We start from the raw sequence: 20,621 nt of genomic DNA on the forward strand, positions 1-20,621 counted from the left end.
TACCATGGATTCAATCTTACTGGATAAGTATATTTTTTTTAACTCGTTATAAAACATTTCATTATTTACTCAAACTCGTAGTGAGATGGATCTATTATGTGGTGTCTTTGTTAAAACTTAATTTGCCCAAGCAAATTTTTATTAATCTTTTTTTAGATTATTTAAGAGTGAAACAAATATTTTATATTTGGAGTGTAACAGTATTAAAAGACTAGAGTATCAAATTATTTTTTAGATAAATAATAAAAAATAATACTTGGATCAAGTTAAAAGTGCTATAAAAATGTAAGACTAACTAATATAAAAAAAATATATTTTTAAAGGCTTTTGTTCATACTTTTCCCTAATAAATATTAATGTTGGGCTTCATTAGTTTTTAATTATTTTTATCCTCCACTGCAACATTAGTTGCAGGCTTGAGAGGGAAAAATAAATATTAAATCTAAGTTTGTGTACAAAGTTTATTAAAATAATAATTTGTGGTCTTTACATTATTATCCTATATCATAATTGATTTTTAAGTCTTTTTGTTATAATTATTAAATGATAAAATAAATTCTTTAAATGATTAATTATGAGAAAATTAGATTAAATTTTTGGATTAGTTTTAACCAAAAACCAATATTTCCAAACACTTTTATATACTTTTGTGATTCTCTAGAAATATTTTCATAACTTTTATAGTAATTATTTTTTGGAAAACTGTCACTTAATTGTCCGTGAAATCCAAATTTTGAAAAATTAATATAATCTTTTAAAAAATTTAAATTTTATGTTTAAACTAACATGGAATGGATTAAAATGATTTAATTATAGTTTTTAAAATACTTTTTACTATAAAACGGTTTATTTAACCATTTGCATCAGTTTAGATATACTATGTCAAAAAAATTGTCTCAATAAAATTTCAAAAAACTATCGTAATTAATATTAATTATTTATATTTTATTTATTATTTTGTTTATAGTTGTATATAATATATTAGTTTTAACCCATATAAAACATTAAAAATATGTCTTGTATGATTTTTTTTTTACATTAATATAATTAAGAAAATAAAGTTCTTAAGATTTTAAGATAAAAAAATAAATTAAACAATTAAAGTAATATTTAAGAATAGAGATGTTAGATTGTCATTTCTAATTTTTTCACTTAATTTATTAGTCAAATAATATCATCTAATTTTCATAAAATATGTAATATTTACGATTTTATATAATTCTTTATTTTATGTTTACAAATTGTTTTCTATTTTATTTTTAATAATATATTTAAATCACAATATGAAGTTCACAGTAAAAAACTTAAGCTCATCAATTTTGTATTAGGCTAGATCTTACTCCTTCCATTTCAAAATGAGTTGTTTTAGCATATTCAAACAAATTTTCATATTAATTCACATATTATCACCCTAGTTAAGAAATTATAAGTAATTTTTTTTATTAGGATGGATAAAAATACAAAATTTTCAACAAGAATTCTCCTTTTAATTCTTTAACCAATATCTTGAAGACACTCATTCCATTGAGTGTCATTTAGCAATTTCCAATCTCTTGTTCCAACAACCTAAAGATCTAAACTGCAGACACAACTTGGTATTGATGTAGGTCAATCAAATCAATTATTTCCATGAAACTTTGCACTTCAGGCAGACCTATTTTTTGACAAAATTACAGCAGTAAAAGATTTGCATCAACTGGGGTAACAGAAAAAAGTTACATCTGACCTGTCTTATGGCCAAAATGTTGGGCTTGATCAAACTACAGGGCATAAATATAGTCATGAAGAGGATTGTATATGCAGAGGTTTTTTATAGAACTGCAGCAAAAGAGAGGATGAAACCACACTAAGAGAAGAAGCAGCCATGCAAGCACCAGCAAGCCATGGGGGTAATCTGATTCCTGTAAAAGGGTACAAGACTCCAGCAGCAACTGGCATGCCTAGAATGTTGTAACCAAGAGCCCAGATGTAGTTCAGACGGATGCGCGACATGGTCTTTCTGGAAAGATCAATGGCTGTGATCACATCTTCCAAACTGCTTTTGACCAGAACTATATCAGCTGCTTCTATAGCTATGTCAGTTCCAGCACCAATTGCCATCCCAACATCAGCAGCAACCAGGGCTGGTGAGTCATTTATTCCATCACCTACCATTGCCACAGTCATTCCTTTCATCTGCACCAAGATTAAGTATCAAAATTCAGAAAATGTTTAGCCTTTGTTAGTAACCGTTTTAACAAATTTGTTTGATCTGAGTGAACAAAATTAAGTTTTTTTAGAAGTTGTTGGGGTACTTGAACATAGTATTTAAAGAAAAAAAGAAGACAATGAAAAAACATAAGTTTTTTTCAGTGTTTTGGTCTTGGTTTGAAAAAAGTAATAAATTTTGAATGGGAAATTGATTGCAAGCAGTAGAAAATAGCTTTTAAAACACACAAAAATGTGTGAAGGGAAACAAACAAGCCTTCATACATCATTTTATAAGAGAAATGTATCAACTACATTAGTTAACAAGATCCAATTTGATAAAGACTGGCTTTTAGCATGATTTTCTTTTAGCTTAAAAGATTACAAGCTTTACCTGCAAGTCTTTCACCTTGTTAGCTTTGCCAACAGGATCTGTCTCAGCAAAAACCTCATCAATACCTACTTCATTTGCTATAGCAGTTGCGGTAGCACGGTTATCACCAGTCACTATGATGCTTGAGATGCCCATGGAGTGTAGAAAAGATACAACACGTCTAGCCTCTGGCTTTACAGGATCAGTTACACAGAATGCACCAGCAATCTTTCCATCAATTGAAACTAAAATGCAAGTTCTAGCCAGATTTTCATTTTCAGAGATGTACTTCTCAACCTCAGAACTTATTGGAATATTACAAGCATGCATGAGTCTCTTGTTTCCAACTACAACCGTTCTATTACCAACTTTTCCCCTTACACCAGCTCCCATGTGTACCTCAAAATCATCCACATCCAGGACTTCCTCTGTGGAAGAACCAAACTTCTTGCGCAGTCTCTTTGCATGTACCACAACAGCTTTTGCTATCGGGTGCTCACTGCTTGCCTAAAAGTTTGTGTACATTAAGATATATCTGAATTATAAGAAATTAACTGTCATTTAAATCTGTTCTCCTTTATAATTATCATCTTCAGTTAACAAACTGTGAGTTTTAAATATCAAATCAAATGGAGGTAGTACATACCAAATTGAATTTTTCTCCCCAAATTTATGATGTATATGTGTGGGTCCACTTTATTTTAAGGAAATAATCTTTCTTTTTTCTAACTTCACAAAGTTATTAGAAAAAAATATCATTTCCCTCAAGAAATTTGTTACCCCACATGCTATAAATGAAGACAACAAATTTTTGTTCTGTGTTTTTCAAATTTATTTGACATCTATTTTAAAATAAACCACTTGAAATCCACACAAATATACATTTTTATTTTCACTACAAGAAAGTGCCAAAATAAATTTTGTACACAAACATGCTATAGCAGAAGACAAAATGTTTTTGCCTTGTTATTTTCAGAAGTATTTGGAATCGCTTTTAGCACTTGAAACCAACCTTAGCTAACATTCTTTTTTCATTACAAGACAACCAATTTCATTTTATCATTATTAGATTCAATCTCTCTTTTATATTAATCTCTTTCCATCATAGGCTCCAAAAATGTTACCAAGAACAAAATTACATCAAATATTCAGATATCCAACTAAGTGCAGTATTCAACATAGAAAAATACCTCCACAGCAATTGTCATGTCACATAACTCCTCCATGGAAAATTCAGAAAACAAAACTGCACCAACTACCTCTGGCTTCCCAACTGTTAGTGTGCCAGTCTTATCAAACACAACAACTGTTACCTGCATTGTGAACAGTTAATGAGGTTTCAACAAAAGAATTGTGATAAATTTATACGCATAACATGAACGTCATAGATACAATGAAAAATGAAACAGTTTGGTCTTGCAAAAGAAGGTATTATGCTAAGTAATATAACACCTTGCAGCCTATAGATTTTTTCACAGGTCAGAAATAATGGGAAACTTTTAAGGCTGTTTTTCACCGTATTATAACTGATAAAGTGTTATTATCAATAGACAATATATTATCAGAATTAATGCTCAATTTTGGTGCAATACATGTAAGAGAAAAATGGAGAAGAAAAGGTTTTGTATATTATCAGAAGTGAATGCTTAATCACAACAAGTCCAACATATACAATAAACGTCAAGAGTTGCTTTTGTAAACCTACATAGCCATGCTTCTCATCGGGTAAAAAAGTAATTATTAAAAGTGCTCATATTAGCTCGAAAGGTGGTACGCTGGTAACAGAAAAGACTAAACTTTAAGTATTTTTTATACGTTATTATACGCAACCTATTTTAATTAAATAAGCAATAAATGATAAATAAAACCCATTAGACGGTAAGAAACATTCTCAAATTCTAACAATAACATTTCTAACATGTTTTAAACAAAAATAGGGGGTAAGGTTCACATGTGGTATTAAAAATAATACATTTAGAAACTTCTACTAGTATAATTGCCAAAGGCAAGCAAAGTTAACATGCCATAGTTTTTTGTTTTTTTGTTTTACTGCATTCTACAATTTGTGATATGGAGTAACAGGAAAAAGAAACAGCATTACCTTGTGTGCCTTTTCCAGTGCATTTCCACCCTTGATGAGCACACCTTGAGAAGCACCCATGCCTGAAGCAACCATGACTGCTGTTGGTGTTGCAAGTCCCAAAGCACACGGGCAAGCAACAACCAACACAGAAATAGCAAACTGCAAAGCAAGCTCAAATGCATCCATTGCTTTTGGTATCCAATCTTTAGGGAAAATACCAGCTTTGCCAGGAATGAACCATCCAAGCCAAGTTATTAGTGCCACAGCAACCACCTAAGGATGCAACCACAAATAAGCAGCTTCCCAATAATGAAATGATAAAAATAGTGTTGCAATGCTGATATCAAGTAAGGTTTAAATAATGCAGTATCTTTATCATCCCTTCCTTTTAAGTCAGATAATATCAGCATATAAACAAAAAGGGGAAGCAAAAAAAGTATTTAGATAACTGATGGAATATTTCACTGTTATAAAATGCTTCTGCATAGCACAGGCAAAGATAGAAACGCTACAAAAAAAAGAAGTGACCCCTTTCCAGATCACCCAATCAAGAGAATGCCCACCAAAAACATGTTTATTAGTGAATTTGTTTATTCTCAACAATCAGCATATATCTATTCTATAAAAATATATAAAGTCAATACTACATTTTGGTGTAAATTTTTCGAAGACAATTTTACCCCTATTTATTTCATAATTGTATAAATCCTGTTAAAATAAAGTAACTGTTTTAATTTTGATTATATATATATATACTAATAATATATGTAATTCTTAAGTATTGTAAGTTTAACTCAACCTAATCAAATCGACTTGTAAGTTAAAATTTAACTCATATATTATAATCTGGTCATACCTTTAGTTAATATGGGATTTCCAAAAATCATCACAAAGAGATTTTTTTCTCAAAAATAACTGCACAGAGGTTACAAATTTTAAATTTATTATAATAACTTTCCGCTACTACCATATACATTATTGTTTCTCTTTTATATATCTTCTATTTAAAAATTAATATATGTTAATACATAATAAAAGATTATTATAAAATATGTCAAATTAAGTTTAATAAATTAAAAAAAAAAACTTAATAAAAATGAGGTCGTACTGGTGCAGAGAGCCAGTGTTTCCAGTGGTAAGTCACTACTAGTAGATGAAACATTTTTTGAGGAAAAAAGAAAAACTAGAAACATACAGTTGAGGAGCAACACTCACTATTGGAACAAAAACCCTTGAAATATGGTCAGCAAGTTTTTGAACTGGTGCTTTGGCAAGTTGAGCAGCTTCAACGAGTTGAACTATTTGAGAAAGTGCAGTGTCTGATCCAACATGTGTGGCCTTAACCAGTAAGCATCCATTTTCATTGATGGTTCCACTGATGACCTGTCCAGCATATTAAGCAAAAATAAAAAGTAAAATTAAATGCTCTTACCACCCTACTATGACACCTTTACACTAATTAGAAGAACCACTAGAACTTAGGATTACATAAATACAGAAAAATTAAAGGTTACATATTTCACTAAATGCCCCTTCCCAAGAAAAATAAGAAGAAAACATATCAACCTCCTGGATCTATTGCACATGCCTTTGTGTGTACTCTACCTATATAAATCTTAATTTAATGATATGTAAACAAATCATGGAGTGCATCCACTCACCTTTTTGGTTACACATATTACTATGAATTCCCCAGTTAGACCACATGAGAATTATGAATTTGTGTCACATGCAGAAAAGAGAATCATGATTGTAACAACCTTGGCTACACAGCAAGGAGATTCGGAAGGAAGGGAAAACTACTTGAAGCAAAAAAAAGGTAAAGATAAGCTAGTAATTGACCAATCTTGTGGGCATTTGGGTAAGGAGAGGAGATTCACAGGACCTCAATGATCTGCAATGTTCTATCATTTATTTTCTTGTTTTGTGAGCAACTCTGTTCTATCATTTATTTTCTTGTTTTGTGAGCAACTCTGTTATTTGTAATAAGGATTTGGCCATATTTCTCTAGTAAAACATAGCTTAGCTCCTATCAGCTATCTTTCATGGAATTCTCACCCTTCAACATCAACACTCACCTTTACTACTAGTGTTTTTGTCATGTTCAACCCCTAATTTAATGTAATGCCTCTGCTTTCATAATCTGCAAGATTAAAAACTACAAGCAATTGAGTCATAATATAAGAATAATACCTTGTCTCCTGGGCTTTTATCGACAGGTCTTGCCTCCCCAGTGATCATACTTTCATTTGCGTAGCTTTGTCCTTTTATAACAATACCATCAACAGGAATTTTGGTCCCAGGAACAATCTTAATTATGTCATTTTTTTGTATAAGTTGAGTGTCAATTTCTGTCTCAGAGATTATATTTCCATCAGTATCAATGGCTACTAAATAAGCTTTATCAGGAACAAGTTGAGTCAGCTTTCCTAAAGCATCCGATGTTTTCCCTTTAGCCACAATTTCCAAATACTTCCCTAATAGAATAAAGGATATCAACATAGAACTTGTTTCAAAGAAATCTTGTCCTTCAAATGTATCCGGAGTCAGTGCTTTTACTAATATATATAGAGAATAAAAATAAGCAGCATTTGTGCCAAGCGCAACAAGCACATCCATGTTAGCAGATTTTCGCTTCAGTGCGTGATATGATCCAACATAGAACCTGTTAGTAATAGACACATAAAATGACAATGAAAATCTTTGATTTCTTGAAAACAATACAATAAAATTGTCTTTCGGTGAGTAAAGAGAAACAATAACAAAAAACAAACTAGGATAAATAGTTATTCATGGTTATAATACCTTTTGCCAATTATGAACTGGACAGGCGTGCAAAGAATCCATCTTAAAAACAGCCCAAGAGTAAGCATGTTGTGGATCCTGTAGTTTAACCAGTTGCCATAAGGAGGAAGCATGGGAAGCACCATGGCAAATACAAACACCGGCACAGAAAATAAGCAGCTGAACAAAAATTGGTCCCTATACATACGGATTTCATTCACCTTATCTCTTCCTCTTTCCCTCGAAGGAGAGTATAAGGTTGCTTCATACTTCTTGGGGCCACAGCTAGCTTCCTGAACACAGTGAATGAGAGATCTTGGACCTGTGACATCCGGATCATAGCTAACTGTAACTTTATGTTCTGACAAATCCATCTCAACATGGTTCACCCCCACAGCTAACTCAAGAGAAGACATTACTAAATTAACATCTTCTGCGGTATAAACACCTTCAAGCTTTAGAAACACTTTGTTTGCATCATTCCCAGAGCTAATAAGATCAGTTCCAAAACCGGTATCCTCTATGGCCTCAATTATCTTGTCAACATCAGTAAGATTAGGATCAAAGTGTACTTTTGCCTCCTCCAAAGCAAGACCAACTATTGCCTTTCTCACCCCTTCAACCATTTGAAGGGCATTCTCAACGGACTCAGAGCAGCTTGTGCATGCCATTCCTTTAATCCTCACCCGGCACACTGCTATGTCCTGCTCATGAAGCTCATGAACTCCAAACCCACTATCCTCTATGCCTTCTTTTAATTGTTTCACCTATAATATTTTTTACAAACACAAAATAAATATCATCCACATAGTATAAATATTAATTCACCAAAGATTTAACAACAGATCCCAGAAAGTTGTAACACAAGCTGATTTAGCCCCTAAAAGTTCTCACTTATACAAATTAGTCCTTCAAAGTCAATAACATGGACAAAACTTAGATGGATTTCCTCTTGTGTTTTTTAGTGTTGTTCTCTTTTCAGATTATAGCTTGACCTCGATAATAATTCACATAATAAAGTTTTCCCCTTGCAGTAAAAGTCATTACAAATTACCAACGTCAAACTTCAATTCTAAATAACACCAAGAGAACTCAAGAAACAACATCCAAGTTTTCCACAGACCAAATTGTATACTATTCTATTTCTAAAAACGATAATAAAAAAGTAAAATAAACATAAAATAATTTATGCACTTGAAGAATTATTACATGGCCCAGAACCACCATGCACTCACAGTGTAAAAGTCACATTATCAAAACTTTAGATAAACACTGAAAGATGAAGTCTTCAATTTTATCCAATATCAAAGACTCTTGAAGATATATAATGTAAAAGTCACAAGTTTCCCCTACACGGTGATGCATGGTGATGACATGCATGGGCTTTTTCCTCTGATTAACTCTTTCCCATAATTTGACAATCTCGAATAAAAGGATGAAGTCACACCTATTTTAAAAGTCATAACTATTTTGCAATAACTTGTTTAAGTCCATAATTAGTATGATTTTCAATAACTAATTTATGATTTATGAACAATTGATGGTATGCTTTTTTGGCAAACGCTAACCAGTACCCTTAGTGTGGGTAAAGAATAAAAAATAAAGCTTTTTTTTATTGCATGCAGAGAAATTCAGTCCCCTGTAACTTTTTAATGCCATTTAAGTTAGAATATAAAAGACTAATTTGAATTTTTTACGTATTCAAAAACTAAATCAGAATTTTCAATCTTCTAGGACTAAATTGATCATTTACGAGACAAAACAGAGCAGAAAAAGACCTAAGTCAGACTTACAGTAACCAACTTGGGGTCAAACTTGATTGCGGCGCGGCCATCAAGCGGCGAAACGGCGACGCTTTTGACGCCGTTAAGACTCCCGACGACGGCCTCGACGGAATTTACGCACGAAGCACACTTGATGTCGCTCAGTTGAAACGTGACTGTGCTAACTGCGGCGGCGGAGGCCTCCGGAGCCTGCAACAACGGTACCTTGAGTTCGCCACCCCCCTTAGGTTCCATCGAAAGATTCGAAATTGAAAGAAACCCAATTCAGAAGAGCAGAGAGGGGATTTGGAAAAAGAAGAAAAGTGGGAAAAGGGAGAAAAGATAGGGTTGGGAGATTCTAAGAATCTTTGGGGAAGATAAGGATAAAAGAGGTTACAAAGATGAGAGTAGTGCGTGGAGTTGAGGTTTGGAAATTGGAATCCTCGCTCAGTGTTTTTGTTTTGAACTTTTGAATTTGTAACTGTCTCATTGTTCCTTTCCCACCAAGTTTTCATCTTTGCCACTTCTACCCTTAGCTGAAATTAGAGATAAGATAGTTTATAATAATAACCTATCTTTGAGAAAGTTATGAGGTTTTAAAATATAAAATTTATATAATTTTTTTACATAATTTAATAAAATCAATTTTATTATTTCTCAAGGTTTTCTTAAATAGAAATCTCCATTATAATAAAAAACTGATCATATATGATTAGTTTATATGATATAATGGGTTTGAGAGAAACACATTATAAGACTAAAAAGATAAAGAATTAACATTATACTCCCTTTTCTGAATACACATTTATCTCCTTATACTATTAATGCAATAACATTCTTATTTTTATTTTATTTATATTATATTTGTATTAAAATCATATAGAAGTATAAAAATAAATTAATAAATTTAATCATATACTTTATAATTTATTTATTGTAGATTTAAATATGTCTGTAACCTCTTTGTTAATTTCATATCCCTTACATTTTTTAATCATTCTTTTCTAGTTATTGTCATTAAATACAGTTAATTTAAAGCAAAAATATATATTAACATAATTAAAGTAACAAATAATATTTCACATAAATATAAATAGTTTTTTAAGGTATAAAATCTAATTAAGTAATATATGTATTATTTAATGTAAATAAGATAATATTTTATTTTTTCACTGATTAATTTACTTTTACCATTGTATTTTTAATAAAAATAATTAAAAAATTATTTAGAAACTTGTAATATGTTTTCTATATATTAATTTTGTTATTATAATTTTAAATTATTGAAATTTTATTTCTTATATATCCAAACAAAGAATTTATGACAAAAATCATAAAATAAATTTTATATAACCCTATACTCTAAACTGTAAACAAAGAATTTGGAATCATCGATTTAAGGATGTTTAATTTGACATTACTAGAAAAATGGATATGGCGTCTTGGGAACGGATAAGGGCGGGTTGTGGAAGGAGATACTTGATTCTAAATATGGTGGTTGGAGAAGTTTGAGAGAGAGCAGGAAAATTGATAAGGATTCCCTTTGATGGAACAATTTGAAGGAGGTTTGGAGTTTAGAGGGTTGGGGAAGGAGCTTTGATGATGCTTTGTTGTGGAGGATTGGTGATGGGAAGAGAATTTGCTTTTGGGAGGATAATTGGGTGAGTTGTGATGCTTTGAAGTGTGTTTTTTCGAGACTATTTTCCTTGAGTACTTCCAAAGCCTTTAAGTTGGTCGAGTTTGGAGGTTGGAGTAACAATTTGGGAGTGGCGTTTAGTTTGGAGAAGGACTCTTTTTGAATGGGAAAAACTTTTGGAGAGTCAACTTCTACAGGTTCTTAAAGGGTTGAGGCTTGAGGCTTGAGGTGGACAAGGGGTATAGATGGGCTTGTAAGGACGGGGAGTTCTCAGAGTTTTTGGTTAAATCAACATATGTATCTTTAAGGAGGGAGGTTAAAGGGAAAAATAGAATTGTGTACGATAAGTTTTGGAGGTGTAAAGCGTTACCTTAAGCCCATGTCACTGCTTGGAGGGTGTTGTCAAATAAGATTGCTATTAGGAACAATTTAGAAAGGTGTGGAGTTGAGGTTGAAAGGCTTTTGTGTAGTATGTGTGGGGAGGAAGAGCAATCTTGTCGTCATTTATTCTGAGTGAAAAATAACTTGGTTAATTTGGAGTCAGTGTTTTGCTTGGCTTGGCGTGGTGTCGGTGGTTCACAATGATACTTTCCGCCACTTTTTGCAATTTTTGTTGAGTAGTTCATCTGATTCTGCAAATGACGTTTGAGGAGCGATTTGGATTGTTGTATTAAGTGAGATTTGGAAACACAAAAATAGTTTCATTTTTTGAAGGTGGCGCGGTAGATGTTTTAGAAGTGTTCTCTCTTGTTCAGTTAAAGATTTAGTCTTGGATTACGTCCAAGGTACCTTAAGTTGTTTTGTTCTTTTCTGACGGGTGTCTGATTTGTATGAGAATGATTAAATGATGTGTTAGGTTGTTGGTTGGATTCTTAGTTAGGTTTTGGGAGTTTGCATATTTTTTGTTTTCAATTAAGGTAGGACGTGTTTAACTGTTTTTCTTTCTCGAGTTTAAGTGTTTTTCTTTCTCGGTTTGTAAAGGGTTGAATCATAATTTTTATTTTTAATGAATACATAATTTAAAAATAACATAAAATATTTATTAATCTATAGCAGATGTGTATTATTTAACAGATAAATTTTATAATATAACAAATATAAAGAGATTTCTTTCTGTAACAATTTCTTTTATGTGCATAAATTATTATTTTTCTTTATTTTTAATTATACTTTAAAATTACAACATCTTAATTTAAGTAATTAGCCATTTATTATACAATCTGAGTTCAGTACTTTCTTCCACATCTTTGGTCGGAAATTTGTTAGAAAGAAGACCAGAGACTTTGATCATCCATAAGCATAATAAAAAAAATAAATCTAGAAAAATTTTAATCTCCACAATAATATCTAATTTAATAAATATAATAATTAATTATTTTTTTATCTTTAAAATTAATTTTTTTAATAAATTTTTAGTAGTAAAAATACATAAGACCTTCATGCAAAATATTAGAAGACTCGTCAAATAAGCTACAACATACAAAACCTGTTGCCCTATGCACAAGATATGAATTCGTTATTCGAATTTTGCCATATTATCAGCTCAAAAGTTAACTCATCAATATCAATTAATATTATTATACAACACACAATTTTTTTTTCTAAGAAAGTATGTTAAATGTCATCATGTTAAAAAAAAAACTGAGTTTAAAGAAAAAAATGTCAACTAGAAGACTATTAATTCTCATTAAGATTTTCTACTCTTTATGCAACCAACAATTGAAATTTTATCAATATCTATAAGTAGAAGAACCTTGTCATATAGAACAACTAATGGTCGAAGATGTGTATATAGTAACTATTGCATGTTTTTTTGTTATCTTGAAGTCTTGTAAAATCATTTGATCGACTAATACACGTAAAATTCACATTGCACCCTATTTATAAATCTTTTACATGTGTAAACTTCAATTAAAAAAACTTAGAATCTATAACTTCTCATGTAGAGTTTTCCTGGTCTTCAAATTGTGGTTTAATGAAAAAAAAAACTTATAAAGGAAATTTCAATAAGTGAATTTGTATATTGTATTCTGTAGAAGGTAATGAAAATATTTGTGTAATTTTTTTATTATAGTGAAATGTATTAGTGTTTTCTAAAAGAAATTGGAAGAAATTCTATTTGAGGGGATCAATATAAAAAGCAAAGTGTTCATTGTTTTCTCTGTCCTTGCACAAGTTTTATAAAATCATTTTGAAAATCATTTTTCAACCAATAAATACTTTAATTGTCCTTTCTAACCATCTTCATCTTTCAAATATTTGTAAAAAAGTTTTAGAATTTCATTCAATCTTTTTTTCTCTAGAGTTAACATGTTAACAATTACATTACGCATATTACTTAAAATATAACCTTTAATAAGAAAAATTATTTTTGCAACACAAATGAAGGAGGAGGGAAGTCGATGAAAATATAAGCAGTTCAAAATTTAGAAAAAAAATGCTAAGATGAAGTGTTGTACATGTCAACAGTATAGTCACAACAATAAGTAATATATTTATTATTTATGATGAATAAGGTAATTACACAACTCCCAGATTCAAACTAAAGTTTACAAAAACATATAAATGCACATCAAACAATAAATAAATTAAGAACATCAATTGAAGCTGTAAATAAATATTTAAAAGTGTCTAAAATTTTCTAAAATTAAAACCATGAAAGCTAAAGCTAAGACTAAGTACCATAAGATAAAAAAAATAAAATTCTATCATCATGTATCCTAGGATATTATAAAAGTTGGTAAACTATTGACTCATATAATGATTATGATCAATTGCATTACATAATAGTTACACTTATCCATCCAAGTTATAGGACTCGAAACCAAACCCCAAATAATATTGCAAGCAAACTGCAGCAGCCAGAATTCAAATCCAAGTCTTTCCAGTGACCAAGTGGAAGCATTGACCACTGGACCAGACAAGTTCTTTGGTCATATTATCATTTTTATTATACTTATACATATTAATATAATTTATACATATTAATATAATTTATACATATTAATATAATTTATACATATTAATATAATTTATACATATTAATATAATTAATAATAATAATAATAATAAAATAAATTATATTCATATTATTAATATTATATTCATATTATTAATATTATATTCATATTATCAATATTATATTCATATTATTAATATTAATTTTGATATAAATATACATTTAGATATTTATTGTGTGTGTATAGTAGTTTTATTTGACTTGAGTAATATTACTTTTATCCGGATATAGATAGATAGAGAGAAAAAGGAAGAAATTATATAATATTAATATAACTTTAATACTATAAATACATATATATTGATTAATATATTTTTTTTATTTAATCATTAATTTTTTAAAATTCATGGTTAAATTTAAATTTACTTTCATATTATATATATATATATTAATATAAAATTATTTGATATCTTATTTTCAAATATAGGTTATTATAGGTAGTTGTGAAGTTTTTGTTAGATGACTATATAGGTGCTTTTATCTTACACTTCTTTTCTGATTTAAGATTCTTGTATAAGGATTGAAATATCCTTAAAATGTTTCCTTTAATTTTTTTTATTCTTTGTCGATAAAAAAAATCTTATTTTCAAATATTTACTTGCATAGATTAAAATTGATATAATGTATAATTTTTAAAATATTTTAAATTATAAATTATTTAATCACTTTGTCATTATGATTTATATATTAGTAGAAAAGGTTATTTAGTAACAAATTTTTACATAGATTTATGGAATAATTAATATAGTTTAAACTATAATGATATGCTAACTAGTAATCTGTATTAGAGATTTAATTAATAGTTAATGTAAAAGTCATCATTTTATGTTAAAAGATAATATTGTTTGTTGACAATATTCTTTACTATAACACACAAGTAAAACCAACTACCTATAATGAACTTAATTAAGTCAATATGATCGTAAAATAATAATTAATATGATAGTTGATTTTAATGTAATAGGTAATATGATGACTATGAGTATGACATATATTAAATGTGATTCATACTAATAGATAATATAATAAATTATGTTTAGATTCAAGTAGATTATAGATAAATTAAATGTGATTCATATGTTAATATTGTTAGTATTATTATTGTTAGTATTATTAATATTGTTAATATTATTAATAATAAGTATAATAAAAATCATAATAAAACTAAAGAATTTGCTTGGTGTAGTATTTAAATTTTCTTTGGTTGCTGAAGGAACTTGACTTTGAATCCCATTCATTGCTAATTTTATTTTATGGTGCCAATATTTACATACGGAAACCCGCTCCATGGCGTCAAAATTTACATACGGATGTCTTTTATTCTTGTGTATGGTGGCTTTGGATGATCCTTCATCACTTATGTAAATTTTGGCACTATAAAATAAAATTTAAAGTCAATGAGATTCAAAGTCAGGTTCCTTCAATAATTAAAGAAAATTTAACCACTACACCAAACAAATTCTTTAGTATTATTATAATTTTTATTATACTTATTATTATTAACAATAATAATATTAATAATAGTAATATTAATAATATGAATATAATATTAATAATATGAATATAATTTATTTTATTATTATTATTAATAATAATTATATTAATAATAATTATATTAATATGTATAAAATATATTAATAATAATAAGTATAATAAAAATGATAATATGACTAAAAAACTTATCTAGTCTAGTGGTTAATCCTTGCACTTATTCATTAATATGGGGTGAACCTCCATTAGATTTGTACAAGAATTGTGTGTTGTGATTTACCTAAGGTCTTGAGTGCTGCTAGAATTGGTGGATGCCCAACCCTGATCATGCAACATAAAAAAGACAACATTTTGTGCTTAAATAGCCTTTGCTTTTTTCCTAACATCCTTTCATAAATGACACAAACAAATTAAATCAGTTGATAAACAATTTATTGATTACTTTTACTATGAAATAATTGAACTAACCTTCCATTTTTCATCTTCACAGCTTTGAACAAATAAACACCAATTTTTTCGTCAATGTCGACGTAGTTTGTACAAGGATTTTTACCTCTTTTTTATCCAAAAACATTTGGCGTCATCAACTTTGACTTAAATTGTTGAAACTTAATACCAATAGAAACCTTTGATTTCAATGCCTGTACATTAGAGACTGTTAACTTCGTTGTTTTATTCATCAAATAAAAGCCTTAATATAGGCAATACATAAGGAGGAATATCCAAACAAATAGAAATAACCAAAAAATAGGAAACAAATTTTTATTTCCTAAAAACTAGGACAACAACTGATGCCTAATATCTAACAGCAGCATAACTAATGCCTAATATCTAGCACAACATAACAGTAACATAAGACTTAATAAAAAGTATCTCAACAAATCCTCCGTTAAATTGAAAGTTTTCAACAACTATCAGTTTAACTATCATTCAAACTACAAACTCCTAATAAATTCCTTAACTTATGAAATGTAGACAATTTCAACGGTTTGGTTAGAATGTCAGCGACTTGATCTTCACTCTTGCAGTAGAGAACTTCAATAACTTCATCTTTTGTGAGATCCCTTAAGAAATAAAACCTGACATCTATGTGTTTGCTCCTGCCATGAAACACGGGATTTTTGGAGAGTTTGATCGTTGATGTGTTGTCACAATAAATTGCAGTTGGTCTTCTTTGTTTGAACTACAACTCCTCAAGTATCCTTCTGAACCATATAGCTTGACAGGCACAAGCTGTAGCAGCTACAAATTCTGCCTCAGTGGTTGATAAAGTGACATTGCTTTTTAGAAGACCAAGCAACAACTCCTGAACCCAACATGAACACATAGCCCGAAGTACTTTTTCTGTCATCTTTGTCTCGGGCATAATCACTATCAGTAAAACCACAAAAATCTGATTTGTCTCCTCTCTTATAAAAGACTCCGTAATCAATTGTTCCCTGCACGTAACGGAGAATTCGTTTGGCAGCTGCAAAATGAATCTCCTTTGGGCATTCCATATACCTACTAACAAGGCTAACAGAATACATTATGTCAGGTCTAGTAGTAGTCAAATACATCAGACTCCCCACAATTTGTTTGAACACTTTGCTGTCCACTTTCCGCCCTTCTTCTGGATATTTCACAAGTTGAAGACCAACTTCAGTTGGAGTTTCAACAAGATTGCAGTTCTTCATTCCGAACCTGTCAAGAATTTCTCGAGCATACTTTCTTTGAGTAATAAAATTACCAACAACAGATTGCACTACTTCAATGCCAAGAAAATAGTGCATCATTCCAAGATCAGACATATCAAATTCAAGCATCATGGATTGCTTAAATTTTGCAAACATATCAACATCATTTCCAGTATAAATCAAGTCATCTACATATAAGGACACAACAAGCATCTTTTCTCCTTCAACTTTAACAAACAGAGTATGCTCATATGGACATTTAAAAAAACCTTCCTTCAAAAAATAGGCTTCAATGCGACTATACCAAGCTCGTGGGGCTTGTTTAAGTCCGTATAAAGCCTTTTTCAACTGATATACACTTTGAATTCATCTCCAACTTTAACATAACCAGGAGGTTGTTTGACAAATACCTGTTCTTTCAAGTCTCCGTGCAAGAAAGCCGACTTGACATCCAACTGGAAAATGGGCCACGAATTTTGTGCTGCCAATGCAATCAGTAATCTGATTGTATCATGTCTTGCTACTGGAGCGAACACTTCTTCATAATCTACACCGAATTCTTGCTTGTAACCTTTTGCCACCAAGCGAGCTTTATACTTGTCCACCTCACCATTTTCTTTCAACTTGGTCTTGAAAATCCACTTCACATCGATTGTTTTCTGCCCTTTTGGAAGCTCAATCAACTTCCATGTGTTATTTCTTTCAATAGCTGCAAGCTCTTCATCCATAGCTTTTCTCCATTTTGATTGCTTTATTGCTTCTTCAAAGGTTATAGGATCACAATCTGCAAAAAGAGCAAAATGAACAGCTGGATCCTCAGATTGACCAATTCCTGTTACTTCATAATCATCCATCCATGTTGGTTTTTTTCTGCTTCTTGGTTCTCTTGCAACTGTCGGTGAAATTTGAGTCACCACTTGTTCATCTTGAGTAGTGGTTAGTTGCTGCAACACCACTGTATTATGTTGATTTTCAGCTTCATCTCGCCCATCAAAGTCTGCTGGAATTTGTCGTTGAGAATCAGATTCACTCCATGTCCAGAAATTTTCTTCGTCAAATATTACGTCTCGATTAATGACAATTTTCTTGGTGATGGGATTATATAGTTTGTAAGCTTTGGAACAATCACTAACACCAAGGAAAATGCATTTCTCACCTTTGTCATCAAGTTTCGTTCTTGTTTGTTCTGGAATACGGGCATAACTAATACACCCGAAAATTCTGAAATGATCAACATTAGGCTTTCGACCGCTCCAAGCTTCCTCCGGTGTCATATTTTGAACAGAGAATGTAGGACTTTGATTCAAAATATGAATGCTCCAATTAACAGCTTCAAGCCAGAAAACTTTTGGAACACTGCTTCTTGTTAAGAGACTGCGCACCATATTCATTATAGTGCGATTTTTGCGCTCACAGACACCATTTTGTTGGGGCGTATAGGCTGCTGTCAGTTGCCTTCTAATGCCATTGCTTTCACAAAAATTTGCAAATTCTTGTGAATTGTATTCCCCGCCTCGATCTGTGCGAAGTACTTTGATTTGGCTTCCTGCTTCTTTCTCAACCATAATTTTAAAGCTTTTGAAAGCTTCAAAAGCATCAGATTTGGCCTGCAAAAACTAAACCCATGTCTTTCGACTAAAATCATCAATGAAGGTAATTATGTATCTTTTACCTCCATTTGAAGATGGATTAATTGGGCCGCAAAGATCAGAATGCACCAGCTCCAACACATTTTTGGCTCTCCATGATTTTCCCTTAGGAAGTTGATTACGTTGTTGCTTGCCAACTGCACATTCCTCACATACTTGAGAAGGAGTTTCAATTTGAGGGAGACCACTGACCATATTCTTTCGTTGCAAAGTGCTTAAGCCACCAAAACTCAAGTGGCCATAACGAAAATGCCATAACCACGATGTATCTGTTACGTTGGCCGAGAAGCAGGAATAACTCGAACTCTGCACCTGAAGTGGAAACATACGATTTGTTGTCATGCTAACTTGAGCAATTAAACCTAGCCTTGAATCTTTAATTCAACATAATCCATTTTTAATGGATATCTCATAACCCTTTTCCTGTAGCTGACCAATACTAAGTAAATTGGTCTTTAAATCTGGAACATAAAACACATTAGAAATTGTGTGAAAAGAGTTATCTTTGGCATGTAAAGTGACATTGCCTTTTCCCATGACAGATACAATAGAGTTATCACTGAACTTGACGGTATTGCGGAAGCTTTCATCCAATTCAGAAAATGCCTTCTTGTCTCCGCACATGTGGTTGCTACACCCGGTGTCCAAATACCACAAATTTTGAGTTTCTTCACTTGCATAACACACCATCAAGAGAGAAACTTCTTCTTCCTTCTCTGCAAAGTTAGATACTTCTGCACTCTGTCTATTTAAATTTGTTCGACAGTCTGATTGGTAATGACCATACCTATGGCAGCGATAGCACTCAACATTTGATTTGTCTACTGACTTTGGTCTCTGAGTTGTTGAGTCATGTCCTCCACGTCCCCTTCCTCTTCCTTGAAATTGATTATCATTCTGCTGATGATGCTGTTGATTACCTCGACTATAGCTTCCTCTCCCCCTACTCCGACCTCGGCCTCTACCTCGACCTCCATTTGTTTTAAATTGATTATCTGTGGTTGCTTTCAGCGCGTGCTCTTCTTTATCCTGCTGGATGATTTTCTTCTAATGAACTAACAAAGAACTTTGCAATTCATCAATGGAGAGTTCATCAATATCCTTCGATTCTTCGATAGAGCAGACAACAAAATTAAATTTCGGTGTCATTGATCGAAGAATTTTCTCAACAATTGTGATATCCTGCATTTTCTCTCCATGGATCCTCATCTTGTTCGCAATTGCCATAGTTCTTGAAAAGAAATCTGCAACTGCTTCTCCTGACTTCATACGCAAATTCTCAAATTCAGTTCGGAGTCCTTGGAGTTGTACCCTTCTTGCCTTCACATTGCCTTGATACTTCTTCTTCATGGAGTCCCAAATTTGCTTGGAGGTTTCTTTGCAAAGAATAGTCTCCAAAATGGAACGATCGATTGATTGAAACAAATAATTTTTAGCCTTAAGATCTTTCAATTTTAAGGCTTCAAATTCTGTTTTCTGAACTTCCGTAGCTCCTGTTGCTGGTTCTGCTACTCCAGATTCAACAACATTCCAATACTCCTTGGACCTCAAGAAGTTTTCCATGAGCATGCTCCAATGATCATAGTGACCATCGAAGCGCGAAATAGCTGGTTGTACGAAGTTGTCTGAGGAAGCCATTGAATGTTAGCTGCTGCTATTGTATGTAACTCAAGCTCTGATACCACTATTAACTTCGTTGTTTTATTCATCAAATAAAAGCCTTAATATAGGCAATACATAAGGAGGAATATCCAAACAAATAGAAATAACCAAAAAAATAGGAAACAGATTTTTATTTCCTAAAAACTAGGACAACAACTGATGCCTAATATCCAACAACAGCATAACTAATGCCTAATATCTAGCACAGCATAACAGTAACATAAGACTTAATAAAAAATATCTCAACAAGAGACATCAAAATGCATCTACATGACAATACCATCAAGTTAAGATAGGA

The 20,621-nt window shown here is 31.2% G+C and overlaps 2 protein-coding genes across 2 annotated transcripts; both read right to left on the bottom strand.

Moving 5' to 3' along the window:
• Window positions 1-1,598: 1,598 nt before the first annotated feature.
• Window positions 1,599-9,687, bottom strand: LOC137818460 (copper-transporting ATPase HMA4-like). The gene is made up of 8 exons (XM_068621906.1): window positions 9,221-9,687; window positions 7,449-8,194; window positions 6,837-7,308; window positions 5,859-6,026; window positions 4,662-4,916; window positions 3,751-3,873; window positions 2,582-3,067; window positions 1,599-2,175 (listed from the first exon to the last, which is right to left on the bottom strand). The coding sequence occupies exons 1-8, from the start codon at window positions 9,443-9,445 to the stop codon at window positions 1,780-1,782; spliced, it is 2,871 nt and encodes a 956-aa protein (XP_068478007.1). The 5' UTR covers window positions 9,446-9,687; the 3' UTR covers window positions 1,599-1,779.
• A 9,355-nt stretch (window positions 9,688-19,042) lies between these two features.
• Window positions 19,043-20,299, bottom strand: LOC137819142 (uncharacterized). Its single transcript, XM_068622906.1, has 2 exons — window positions 19,722-20,299; window positions 19,043-19,448 (listed from the first exon to the last, which is right to left on the bottom strand). Exons 1-2 carry the CDS (start codon window positions 20,297-20,299, stop codon window positions 19,043-19,045), a joined length of 984 nt encoding a protein of 327 aa, XP_068479007.1.
• Window positions 20,300-20,621: the final 322 nt, after the last annotated feature.

The sequence above is a fragment of the Phaseolus vulgaris genome, chromosome 10, assembly GCF_000499845.2.
Source record: "Phaseolus vulgaris cultivar G19833 chromosome 10, P. vulgaris v2.0, whole genome shotgun sequence".
NCBI classification, from domain to species: Eukaryota; Viridiplantae; Streptophyta; class Magnoliopsida; order Fabales; family Fabaceae; genus Phaseolus; species Phaseolus vulgaris.

Excerpts from the sequence above, each read along its gene's own strand:
- LOC137818460 (XM_068621906.1), bottom strand. The coding sequence starts at position 9,445 with ATGGAACCTAAGGGGGGTGGCGAACTCAAGGTACCGTTGTTGCAGGCT. Across the intron at positions 6,027-6,836 it reads ATAAAAGCCCAGGAGACAAG|GTCATCAGTGGAACCATCAA; the intron begins GTATTATTCTTA and ends TATGCTGGACAG. Across the intron at positions 4,917-5,858 it reads CAAGGGTTTTTGTTCCAATA|GTGGTTGCTGTGGCACTAAT; the intron begins GTGAGTGTTGCT and ends TTGCATCCTTAG.
- LOC137819142 (XM_068622906.1), bottom strand. The coding sequence starts at position 20,299 with ATGGCTTCCTCAGACAACTTCGTACAACCAGCTATTTCGCGCTTCGAT. Across the intron at positions 19,449-19,721 it reads GATGAATTGCAAAGTTCTTT|GTATGGTCATTACCAATCAG; the intron begins GTTAGTTCATTA and ends TCGCTGCCATAG.